The sequence below is a fragment of the Spermophilus citellus genome (assembly GCF_964194105.1).
Source record: "Spermophilus citellus genome assembly, chromosome: 11".
NCBI lineage: Eukaryota > Metazoa > Chordata > Mammalia > Rodentia > Sciuridae > Spermophilus > Spermophilus citellus.
This window is the reverse complement of record NC_138192.1, coordinates 73805534-73818906: the sequence shown is the minus strand read 5'-3', so window position 1 is coordinate 73818906 and position 13373 is coordinate 73805534. Positions and strand designations below refer to the sequence as shown.

Here is a 13373-nt window from a genome sequence, read left to right as displayed (position 1 = left end):
TGTATGTGTTGAATGACTTTGTTTTACTTTTATTTGATTCTTCAGTATAAATGAAACAAGTAATATTTTCTGGTTTAATTACTGTAAAAATATCAATCTTTTCTAAGCTCCTAATGCCCCCCCAATACTGTGTTTCGGGGGGGGGGGTGTCCTCGAGTGTGCATACACGCATGTATCTCCATAATTTCTTATCATGCATTGCTCAATCCTTCCAGACAAAATTTATTAAAAGTTATTCCAGTCTAGAAAATCTTCAATTTCACCAAGAAGTTGTGATGGAACAATATTCTAATAGTATTATTACTTTATTTTTACATATTGTAGTGTTTTTAGAATGATAAAAACAAAAGTTCTTTTTATCACTTGCTTAATTAACGAAGCTCTTACTCTATGAAAAGATATTATGGGAAAAAAAATACACTTTAAAAATGAGATACTTAAAATGTAGTGAAGAGCCATGAATAGGAAAAGGAAAATACTGACAAATGAGAATTCCCTAGGAAAAGGACAGAATTTTTGCTTAACAATATTACTAAAATTCCACTGGAAGATTGGGGCAGGGGGAACTTATACTCTAAGATCCTCCTAACATCAATTTAAGTCCTCATGCTCAATTTAAACTACATTTTAATTAGATTTGAGTAAATAACAAATACACTGAGTTTACATATTTACAAAATAGGGAGGTTTATATAATATAAAATATGTTACAGAAAAGCCTTAGAAGAAAAAGCTTTCATAAATATTAGCATAAATAACATAATAAGTAACTGAATAATAAATTATATGAAAACTAAAAGCAATATTAACTTATATTTAGGATGAACTAAATCATGACCTTTTCTGTACTGGCACATTACAATCTCTTATTCACTAAAGGGGAAAACAAAGAAACAAAAGTTTGTTACTATCAATTTATTCTTTAAACTAAAATTGAGTCTAGTCACTGAAGTGAATACTACTGGAATTTTATTACTGTTTTCAAAATTCTGGAAAAATGCATCATTTACAAGTCTCTGAATAAATATAAGCACTTCAGAGGGAAAAAATGAAATGAAATCAATATTTTTTAAACATTGAAATTTTAAAATATTGAAATCTTTTTACTAACTACTTTCTAAGAACAATTTCTAGAACATTATCATCCAATATCAAACATCAATTAAGAATAAATTAACAAAAAAAGAATAAATTAACATGAAAAATTCATTTATTTAATTGAATTGACAGTACCTACCAATTCAAACAGATCTAAAACCGCTTTATAGCAACAATTTCCCCTTTAAGACCTATTACAAAAGTGCAGAGTATAATTAGGATATAGGTACATACATCAAGGGGTCAATATATACTAAACACTCATTTAAAAAATAACTTCCAAAAGTTTAAGTTCAAGGAATCAGTGCTAATCCAAAACGAAATATCAAAACCTATAACAATAAAAATTTTAAGATTAACTTGATGAAAATTTCATGTCTCTATATTTTTTTAAACCACTGCATTTTATTTTATTTTATTTATTTTTATGTGGTGCTGAAGATCAAACCCAGTGCCTCATACATGCTAGGCAAAAGCTCTACCACTAAGCCACAACCCCAGCCCCTCATGTCTATATCTTTATGTTAGAAATTTTCAGTTACTTTTGGTCAATTCTTTGCTTTAAAATTGGTCCAAAATTACACAGACTTTTGTTGTTGTTGTTGTTAAATAACATGTATATGTTGTTAAAAGCCAGTATGAACTGATAATATTAATGATTATTATTTTAGTATTTGAGAAAATATATTCATTTTTCAAACTTCATTACATATTTTAAACAGTTTAATTTCCTATACTCATCATGCTAGGCAATATTTCAACTCCAGTAATTTGGAGTCAATAATTAGCTACACTGTGACATTAAAAAAAATTACTCCCAGTATTCACATTAATTCTCTAAACAATGAGTAAACCATACTAATAAGCATAAGAAAACATGCTCATGAAAAATCCACTATGTTACAAACTAACTTTCTCTCAAATATACTTTCACAAACAATAATGAAGAATCATTCTTGTTTTATAACATAAAATATACACATAATTAAAAGCAAAAATCTAAAATTCTGGTATATTTTATATCCACAATTTTGATATATTTTAATATATACATCAAAATATAACAAGAGTCTTCATTATAAGGAATAACAATATAGTAAGAATCTATAGGCAACATAAATCCTCTTTATAAAAATATCTTCTTAAATCAACTCAATGTAAAATTTCTTTAAAAGAATTTAAGTTTGAGGATAATGTTTTATACCTGAGAATAATACATTTTAAAAATTTTGAACCAATGTAAATATGATCACTTAACATGGTATTTATAAACTGTACAATCTTAGTACAGAAAGAGCCAAATATTTTTGATTCTTCTAAGTACACGATTAATTATTTTAATGCAATTTTATGCCTCTGAGGCATAATTTGTCCATATTTTTATTTGTACATTAGAATTATACATAATGGTGGGATTCACTGTTACATATTTGTACATGCACATGGTATAAAAATGTAATTTGGCCAATATCATTTCCCAGTATTTCAAATAATACTCGGTATTTCCCTTTTCCTCCTCTCCTCAAGATTAACTATTTATAACTATATTATTAACAAAAGTGATTATATCTATCATAAACAGAAATAGAAAATACACCAAAGACCACTTTGACTAATGTGCTTATAAAAATGATATAAACAGAAATTTTTTAAAATTTAACATTGTTTAATACTTACTTAAACAAGACCTCTTGCCAGCTGTGCTTGCACCACCTGAACATAAATTGCCTCCTCGATGAATCAATTCAAGTTCCAAATTGGTTCTATAAGTAAAGCATTAAAATATATTTCCATGACTAGGCTGAAGAGATCCTTTTTAATTTGCTTTATTGACATGTCTGAATCAACCTAAATAATAAAGTTCTTCAACTTTATTATCTGCAGTATCAGTAATAATTATATTTTATCTGACATTCAGAACTAAAAAGGAAACAACTTATACATCCTTACTTATATGTTCATATTTACACCTGCAAAAAAATTGTACACATTACCATGTCATTGTTGCAAAGTCCCACGTGTTGGCAAATACTAAAAACTAGGACTAAGGGGGGGGGGGGTGACAACCTGCAACATATTTCATAAACCTACAATATGAATCTGATGAAAGAATTTGCACTCCAATGGTCAGCCACTAGGTGGGTAGTTATTGTCACATAAAACACAAGGTATACCAATTTTTCTGCTAGAGAAATGATTATCACTCATGAAGCTTAGATGGTATCTGGAAATCAATATCAAGAAGCAAAATCTTTGATATCTAAATGGCTATGAATAAAAACATAATTAATAGCAGTCTCTTTTATGGACTTCTACAAATATAGTAATTAAAATATACTGTGTAACTATAAACATTGTTAAACATCAGTATTAATTCATATAAAGATCTGAAATTAAAAACTATTCAGCAATTATTAACTTATAGAGTAGTAATTAGTAAACTGACATTTTGAAAATTAAACTGCATAGAATCTAAAGATTTACTCAACAACAGTGAAAAAAAAAAAGCCAAAACAACAAATAAAATTCTAGATTATAAATTAAATGGAGTTTTATTTCAATAATATTTATAAACTTAAATATACCTTTTTTCTATGACTAAAACTGAATTAACTACTTTATATCCAAGATATGTATTTGACTCTAGCAGTAAGATATTTTCCCATCTTAAAATGGGGATGAGGGGCTAGTTTCAAGCTTATTTTTTGCAAGTGAATTCAAGAAAGATTATATCCTGTTTTATTTAAAACAAAATATTTTCAACTGGATTTGGTTACAATTTTGAACACAATGTTTTGAAATGGTATTTTCACAGATTTACTTATAAATGCAAATTGTTAAAAATATTAATATTCCTAAATATGTACATTTGCCACCCATTTCTAAAGGAATGCTTTAATCCTTCTACTCAGGGTGGGGGGAAAGCAATTTAACACTGATAATGTTCCTGCTCACAGTTCCATCTGGTTGCTGCTGATAAGGGCATCTGTGTGACAAGGGAATTTTCCACCCTTCAGGCGATTTGCATTGCTCACTGAACTTCTAAAAACCTACCAGCAAGGAAGCAGGGACAAGGATTTCATATTAGTGGACAGAAAGCGAGCGGAGACCAGCATGTGTTCCTTCATCAAGGGAATATAAATGAGATCAATACATTTTGTTTTCACAAATCTTCTGTTGCCTAATCTGTAGAAAAAAATTAATGGCTATATTCTCTTATAAAAACTGATTTCCTAGATAGTATTTTTTAAAATGCTAACCAAAAACATGAACAATTCTCACAAATGAATGTCAGAACCAGAATGTCAATTTTTTTCAGCATATTTGCAAAAATACTTACTAATATATAAATATAAAAACAATTCTTTTTATTCAATCACCATATATGATACTTTAAAGGATGATAAACATGTTACTAGGAATTTCATTTTAAAGGATACTTGAAATAAAACTACTAAATCTAATTTACTGAAATAAATTTTGGTTGGAAGAACTCCTGTACAACATTTCTTTCATGTTAAAAAACAAAAAGTACCCAGCCAAGGGTTAATATGTAATAATATCTGGGATTTTAAAAATTGATTTCAGAAGCCCTATCAACTTTTCCTTACTTCATTTATATAAAAATCATCCCTTTAAGACTATTCCCTGAGGACCTTAAAAGAGCGCTCTATAGGGATACGGCCACATCAATGATTATAGCGGCACAATTCACAATAGCTAGACTGTGGAACCAACCTAGATGCCCCTCAATAGATGAATGGATAAAAAAAAATGTGGCATCTATACACAATGGAGTATTATGCAGCACTAAAAAATGACAAAATCATAGAATTTGCAGGGAAATGGATGGCATTAGAGCAGATTATGCTAAGTGAAGCTAGCCAAGCCCTAAAAAACAAATGCCAAATGTCTTCTTTGATATAAAGAGAGCAACTAAGAACAGAACAGGAAGGAAGAACATGAGGAAAAGACTAACAGTAAACAAAGACGAATGGGGGGAGAGAAAGGGAGAGAGAAGGGAAAGCATATGGAAATGGTAGGAGACCTTCAATGATACACAAAATTATAAGAGGTTATGAGGGGCAAGGGGGAGGGGGGAAAAAGGGGAGAGAATTGAACAACAGCAGAGGAGGTAGAGAGGGAAGATGGGAGGGGAGGGGAGGGGAGGGGGGATAGTAGGGGATAGGAAAGGTAGCAGAATACAACAGTCACTAATATGCCATTATGTAATAATGTGAGTATGTAACAGATGTGATTCTGCAATCTGTATTTGGGGTAAAAATGGGAGTTCAAAACCCAATTGAGTCTAATGTATGAAAGATGATATATCATGAGCTCTGTAATGTTTTGAACAATCAATAAAAAAAAAAAAAAGACTTGCTAGAGTGAAAAACACACAAATGGAATCATGTGTCCCTTGTCTATCACTCCTCTGGTTGAAAGTCACAACAATCTGTTTCTCCTTTATGAATGGATGATGCACAAATAAAGATATGTTGAAAGTGGGAGGTTTATGTCCCTTTTGTTCTTGAAGAAGTCAATTCTATTTTGTATATTTTCTAACTCAAATATATTCAAATTAGTTTTCGAGAAAAAAATAAGAGAAAAATCTCTACATTTGGAAGAATGATAAGAAAGACTGCTAAAAGCCCATCATAGTAACAACCTACATATACCATATATCCACATAAAACCCCTCTAACTGTACTCTGCTTCTTTTTGCAGGACCACCATCTTTCACCTCTCTACCAGCCTTCAGCACTAGCTATTATTTTATAAAATTTGAAAATAAATAAATAATGTACACAGATGCTCAAACTCACATTGGTCTGGTGGAAAGGCCCAGAAAAAAAGATCTGGATTCAAGGCCTGAATCTATCACTTTACTGGTTGAATAAGAAAGTCAATTTTTCTGGGTGTGTGGTGGGGGACAGAAACCTTCATCCACACCCCAGCCTACATTATGTAAAAGTTGTGACTCAAGTTCTAGCTATTCCAGGAAGCCTTTCTGAGACAGGAAAGAAGCACTTCCATGTACTTTGAATTTCAGTTTGCTTATCTTTCCTTTTGAAATTCTATAGCATTTCTCTATATGACTTTAAAAAATATATATACTCTGCTTCATATAGAATGTTGTTTATTAGTTTTGTCTCTCTATATAAACTGCAAATTCCTGAACAAGGACCACTTCATATACAGCTTCTAAACCCCCAATGGTGTGCAGCAAAGTGCTTAAAAATATTTGGGGGATTAAGAACTTCTTTGTTTTGGTATGTAACCAATTAGAAGATTTTTATTACTCCTTGCAGTTAATTATCTTTCTCTTGCTGATTTTTATATTCCTTAAAACCAGCAATAACCACCCCCAACCACTGCCAAAAAAAAAAAAAAGTATTTCAGGAGGAAAAAAGTCATGTTTAAAAGGATTTAAAAAATGTTTGAATACTGAGTACTTTACCCATTTGTGATTTAAAGATGTCTGTCCAACACATTTCAGATACTCATGTTTCATCTTTCCATTTCTATTTTTTTCTCACAATATACAGGCCAAGTGCTACTCATTAATATCTCTAGTCCCTATATAACTTGGATCAAAAAATCCTTGGAAAAATCAATTCTTAAAATTCATGTCACTCATTGTTTCAATAATGAAATTATGAGTTGGTATTAAAATAATCCATCTGAATGATTAAAATTTGCAACAGAATGGAAATTTTGGAAATACATTAAAACTTGAATAAAGTAATCTTGATTAATTTTTAAATTAAAAGATATTCTAGCAATCTCTTCTTTTTGCCTTCAGAAAATCCTCCAAAGTTTCACTATGCAAATAAAATAAAAAACAACTATGTACTAATTTTCAAAAATATAACTCAATTATTAAAAAAAAAACAATTTTCCAGGCTAGTTACCAAAAATATTGGTTTTAAACCTCAAAATTTAAGTTGCTGAAGAGCAAACAAAATTACTTATTCAACTGAGAGAAACTCACCTCTGAGAAACTAAGATTGTATTCCATTAAAATTACCAATGCCAAATACAAATAAACCTGCAAATTCTAATGGATTGTTACATTTAGGGATGGGGATGTAGCTCAGTGGTAAAGCATTTGCTTAGCGTGCACAAGGCCCTGGGTTCAATTCCCAGCACCACCACTAAAAAAATAAAAAAGAAAAGAAAAATAAAGCATTAAAAAGAAAAGAAAAAAGAGGGGCTGGGGTTGTGGCTCAGCAGTCAAATGCTCACCTAGCACATTCAAGGTACTAGGTTCAGCCCTCAGCACCACATTAAAAATAAATAAATAAAATAAAGGTATTGTGTCTGACTGCAACTAAAATTATATGTGTGTGTGTATGTGTGTATACATATATATGTGAATTGTTACTTTAATTTAAAAGTTAAACAACTTAAAGTAAATTTATTACTAAATATTTTACTTAAATATTTAAATGCTACTAAATATTTTAATGCTCACCTTTTAGGAATAAATATTTATAGAGTGAGTTATGTGTTAGACATAAGATAATTACAAAGACCTAGTATTCTATCTTGAGAAAATTACATCCTGTTCACATAGGTTACAACATACTTTTTTCCTTCAATTCATGTTTTGTTAATCTTGAGTCAATTTGTTTTTTGTTTGTTTTCTTTGTAATAACTAAGTAAAACTTAGGACATTGCAACCTCACTATGCAATGTCTTGGGTAATTCCAACCAAAGGATAATCGTATTATATATTTTCACTTTCAGAATTATTGTCTTGCTGCTTCATTAGGAATCGGAGAATGATGGGGGAATAACATATTTTCTGTTTGTTTACCTATATACTTAGTAAAGCATGTGACAATTATCCCTGCTTCTCTGTAAAATAGAAAAACTAAAATGTGTTGATTCAAACAGTTTCATATTATCATTGCAAGCTTTATTCCATATATTATTTATTTATTTAAAGCAAGAAACAAGGATCTAAAATTTCAACTAAATTATGTCTAAATCAAATTATTTATCATACTATAAGAAAATTGCATGTATAGATCATTCTTATTCAACAGAGTTTTCTTATAAGGTCAACTCTTAACAAAATGAAAGGTATAAGTACATAAATATATGAATGAAATAATGTGTGTGTGTATATCACAGAGGTGTATATTATATATAAATATATAAAGCATAAGAGTGGTCTACCTTCATTCAACCCAATCTTCTCTAATACTAGAATTATAATATTATACATAAGCTTTATATAATTCTGGAACCTTAATGAAGTTAAATAATAACTAATTAAACTAAATAATATTTAGTTTAGTGTTCAAATATTTTATTGCAAGTATGCAATAATTGGTAATTCCGGAAAGAAAACATTTAACTATTATACTTTCCCCAAAAGCATGCTGCATAAATAACAACTGTCCAGGAATATGCAGACCAGAAAATTACTTTCTAATTCATTATATCCTTTTATATCAATCCCTGTCCAGCATTTGCATTCTCAGACCAAGTCTAATTAATGTTCCTTATCTTGAGCTCAAACTTGCTTGCTGCAATTTTTCTTAGTTCCATTTTCCCTGGGTTCTAAAGGCTACCTATGGTTCATTTACTCTTTTGTTATCCTCTGCTCTGAGAGTAAATCAGAGAAAATGGCCATGATGTACTGCATGCATAAGAAAGGGAAAAAAAGAAGAGTAATTGAAAAAACACTAAACTTGACTCAAGAGATAAGAGTTTTAGTCCTACTCTGCCACTAACCTGCTACATGCCTTCAAGTCACATGATCTCCTAAATCTTACCTAGTATAATACTACTTGGACAAAACATGAAGTATGCTTCCAGAGATATTCAGGGGTCTACAAGAATGTGCTTACAAGTCCCTAACTTTGTCTACTTCTCCTCTCACTTCTTTTATCATTCTTCATTTTTGCTCAACTAAACTATCTAAAATTCCTGTGTAGATCTATTTCTTAGGGTGCTAAGCACCTACTCAGTCAATTAGACTAATCAATCCTCTCAGAAAGATAAGAAAAGCATATTTCTAACTGCTTTCTTGAGCTCCTACTTACTGCGGATAAAGGCTTAGAACATGCCTGATGTCTTCCTTCTTCTTCCTTATCAGGTTTGCTAAACTATCAGTCATCTTTCAGGACATTGATAGATTTTTCACTAAACTTATGCAAATAAAGTTCTTTTGTTTCTTACTATTCTTTTTCTTCCATAAATTAAAAATATTTACCATATTACAATGTTCTAGTTCTCAGTACTACCACTTTTTTTACAGGACTTATCTGTCCCAAAACATTAATAATATACTTTTCTCCACATATACTATAATGCTACATAACACCCAACATTCCATTCAGATTAAAAACTCTTTAGGAAAGACAGAGAAGTATACAACTCTAGTCTTCCTAGGAGGTTCTAAAATTAGCCATAATTTTAACCAATATTAAAAACATACATCCTTTTCTTAAATAAATTTAAGTGGAAATAAAACAAAGATTCACTGAGTGATAAAACGAACAACTAAATACAGTGAATAAGAAAATAAAAAAGTTAATACTACATATACCTACCTAGCAACTGAGTACATAAAGAGAAAATCATTGTCTGGTGAGCCTGGGGTCTTGCTATAGTCTCGATATTTCTTCTGAGTAGTATTTTTTATATCTTTCATTACAGATTCCATTTCTTTACTTAAGTTGGTTTCTGACTACATAAATGCAAACATATATATAAAGTTTAGATTCATTTTTTAGATAACAGCCTAAAACTAGAATATTTATCAAATGAACATACAAGGAAATCAAAGTTAAAAAGCAAAATAGATTTAACATTATCTATCCACTATAAATATATTTAAAGTATAAAGATAAAAACAATCAGAAATGGATTATCTTATAATCTTTTGATTCTACATTGTTATCAATAATATTATAATCCAAATATGAATTATCCACACAAACTATATTCTAAGCCAATAAGTGGGTATCATTAAAATACTATTTTGGAATAAAATTTCCATGTTTTCAGAAAACCTGACTTGCATTTAAGTTTATTTTTCAAAGAATAACATCAATGTCTCTTTAAGCATACTTTAAACATATAAAACTTTGGATTTACAAAAGAAAAATAATCACAGATTCTAAAATTTGTTTTGTGAATGCAAATTGCTAGGAGGTAAATCCTTCTGAGTAGGTTTAATATATGAATTTCTGTTTCAAAAGTCAGTAACTATCCACAGTTTTCATAAATTTATTACATAAAGCAGGCACAGTTTTCATAAATTTATTACATAAAGCAGGCACAGTTGTCATTTCTCTCAGAAACCACATCATAAATCTATAATGAAGGTGAAATGCTTTAAGAATTTAAACCAAATGAATGAATCCTACTAGATGAGGTACAAATGGGTTCAATTACACAGAACCCCACAGTTAAGTAGACTGACTTATGGTCACACAACATTTTCTCTAACACACACACACACACACACACACACACACACACACAGAGTAAATGCATAAATGTGTGAGTGTATGTGTAGATATATCTCCTTAATCTTAATACATCTAATGAGCATATTTTTATAATTATATTACAATGTATCTAAACATCATGTGCCATATAATGATGTTTCAATCAATGATTAGCCATGTGTACAATAGTGGTCCCTTAAAATTATATTGCTTAGTGATTATATAACCATATTAATTTATGTTAAGTACACTTACAATGTTCACACAATGACAAAATTACCAATTGACAATTTTCATAATGTCCCCATTGCTAAGCAACATGTGTCTCTATATAATTTGTTTTGCTTTGTTTTTAAATATTTTGACATTTTAAAAGGGCTTAACCGTATCTATACCTAATGGAAATCATGACCTGGAAGATGTATATTAAAGTTATAATGCTATAGGATAGGGAAAAGTCTAGCCTTCATTGATAATTTCTTCAATTATTTTCATTTTTGTTTTTCAGCAAGCTCAAACAGAAGAGAAAAACCTCTAAAAGCAATTTCTTCTAAATGTATACAAGTACAGAGTAAATTTTAAAAGGAAAGAAAATAAAGCTGAATAGCAGAGCCAAGTTAACCAGGATATTTCTGCCTTACACTGATGCTTACTGGGAAAGCTCCTGGCCGTCCCTGCAGTTCCTCCACTTCCTTTATGAGATCTTGCATGCTTTTGTTACTAGGACGTTGCCAAAGGTTATTTTCCACATTGCTTCCAGGATAACAAGGAAGAACACTGTTAGCAAACTGCCTACAGAGGGGACACGTGAATTCTCCTTTGTCCACTGAGAAACCCTGAAGAACCTGGTCATTCTAAAAGATGAAACAAACACATAGATATATAATGCACACATGTACAGAAAATAAAAACTATACCACCAAATTTTTTAGTAAACTAATGAACCATTCAAAGAAAGACATTTCTAAAATATGTCATATAAAAACAATCTCTTATTTAATTATGGAAATCACTTCTTACATCATAGTAATTATGTAACAGCTTGTCCTCACCAAAGAACTGCCTAAGTATCTCACTCCACTCTCAGTATGAAACACTGAAAAAAATTATTCAATCAATCTGAAATATGGATATAATATTTTTAAAAACCCACATAAGGTGAGTCACTTTCCACTTTCTCCAAACCCTGATTTTCAAAATTTATAAGAAACAATGGAGTCAGGCGCCGTGGTACATGTGGTACATCTTCTAGTTGATAAGGCCTGTCCTATTCTGCCTGTAAACTATGATCTATGTAATCCCAGAGGCTAAGGAGGCTAAGCAAAGAGGATCAAAAATTCAAAGCCCGCCTCTGCAAAAGCAAGGCACTAAGCAACTCAGTGAGACCCTGTCTCTAAATAAAATACAAAATAAGGCTGGGGATGTGGCTCAGTCAAGTGCCCCTGAGTTCAATCCCTGGTGGAAAGAAGGAAGGGAGGGAGGGAGGGAGGAAGTAGTTTATCCAATGTTCATGTTTTTTGATGTAGGTTAGATAACTTTTGAAAGTAAATTAAGCATAAAAATAGTGTGATGTGTCTTCTAAGGTATCTAACTGCTAAACACAAGTAATTGAACAGCTGACTTAATGCTCATTTCACTGTATCCTGCAATGCAAGTATTTTAAATAAAAGAACTGAATTCTATTTTTTCACTTTTTGAAATTAATTTTTAAGTCCTTAAAAATATAACAACATATCTTAGTCTAATTCTATAAATACTAAATTCCTATACATGTCAAATGCTGTGCCATGTAAGTATAGTTAAGATACATTTTCTCTTCTTAAGGTACTCAAAACTTAAAAGTAAATTTAAACAAATAAAATATATTGTGAGAAATGTAACAGAGAAGGCTTTCCAGAAAAGGAGAATTGTGAGCTGTTTTTAAGACACACAGAGTGCACTAGAAGGTTGAAGCAAGGAACCTGATCACAGAAGGGCATCCCGGATTAACCTTTCTCATATCCTTAAATCCAAAGAATGCTAGATTCTCTTCCTTGCTATAACTGAAACTAGATTCTTTCCTGAAGTCTCTCCAGAAGCCCTCTCCCTCATTCTCTAACATCCCTCATAATTCAGTTCCTCTCTAGGGCTGGCCTGGTACTCCTGCACGCTCATCTGTGGCTTACATCATTTAGCCTTGATACCATGCTTTTTCTTCCTTTTCACTATCACCCTCTACCCTCACCATTGAAGACTCTGGTACCTAAATCAAACATAATCATTACAAGTCCTGCCACCCTTCCATTCAGCATTAGTAAATAAATGCACAACCAATCTTATACCCTAGTCCCTTAGCTCCTTGACCTCAGAGCTTTTATGGTTTGACTTCTGTTCTACTCTAGCACCTGTTACCATGACCACAGCCTGTCCTGTAGTGAACCAAAATTGTTCCTTATCTGAAGTACTAAATTCAAACCTCTTATATTTTGACCACCAAATCCTACTTCTTATTCCCTTCTTTTTCTTCTATTTGATAAGGCCTGTCCTATTCTGCCTATAAACTATGATCTATCACTTCAAAAACTCTTGGTAATATTTCCCACTCCCTTCCGTATGTCCTTCCATGTTTCACGTCTAACAAAACCTTTACACAATACTAATGCAAAATATAGCTTCTCCAATTCTATATACAAACAGAATGCTATAAAGAAAAATAAAATACTTTCTGGCCACGTATGGATTCCATCTTCAACTGAGTCCTAAATATTATCTAGTAATCTTTCTCCAACATTCTGGGAAGCCTTCTCATATCCAATTCGAAGT

At 31.0% G+C, this 13373-nt stretch overlaps 1 protein-coding gene across 5 annotated transcripts in view; it reads right to left on the bottom strand.

Moving 5' to 3' along the window:
- The window catches only part of UBR3 (ubiquitin protein ligase E3 component n-recognin 3), a 225100-nt gene that overhangs the window by 69277 nt on the left and 142450 nt on the right, over window positions 1–13373 (bottom strand). For 3 of the 5 annotated variants that reach the window (XM_081261280.1, XM_081261279.1, XM_081261282.1), the window contains 3 exons: window positions 11213–11425; window positions 9669–9805; window positions 2776–2861 (listed from right to left, as the gene is read on the bottom strand). In XM_081261280.1, the coding sequence (XP_081117406.1) occupies window positions 2776–2861; window positions 9669–9805; window positions 11213–11425 (436 nt within the window). The remainder of the gene's footprint in view (window positions 1–2775; window positions 2862–9668; window positions 9806–11212; window positions 11426–13373) is intronic. The other 2 variants (XM_081261283.1, XM_081261281.1) reach the window with 1 other exon arrangement.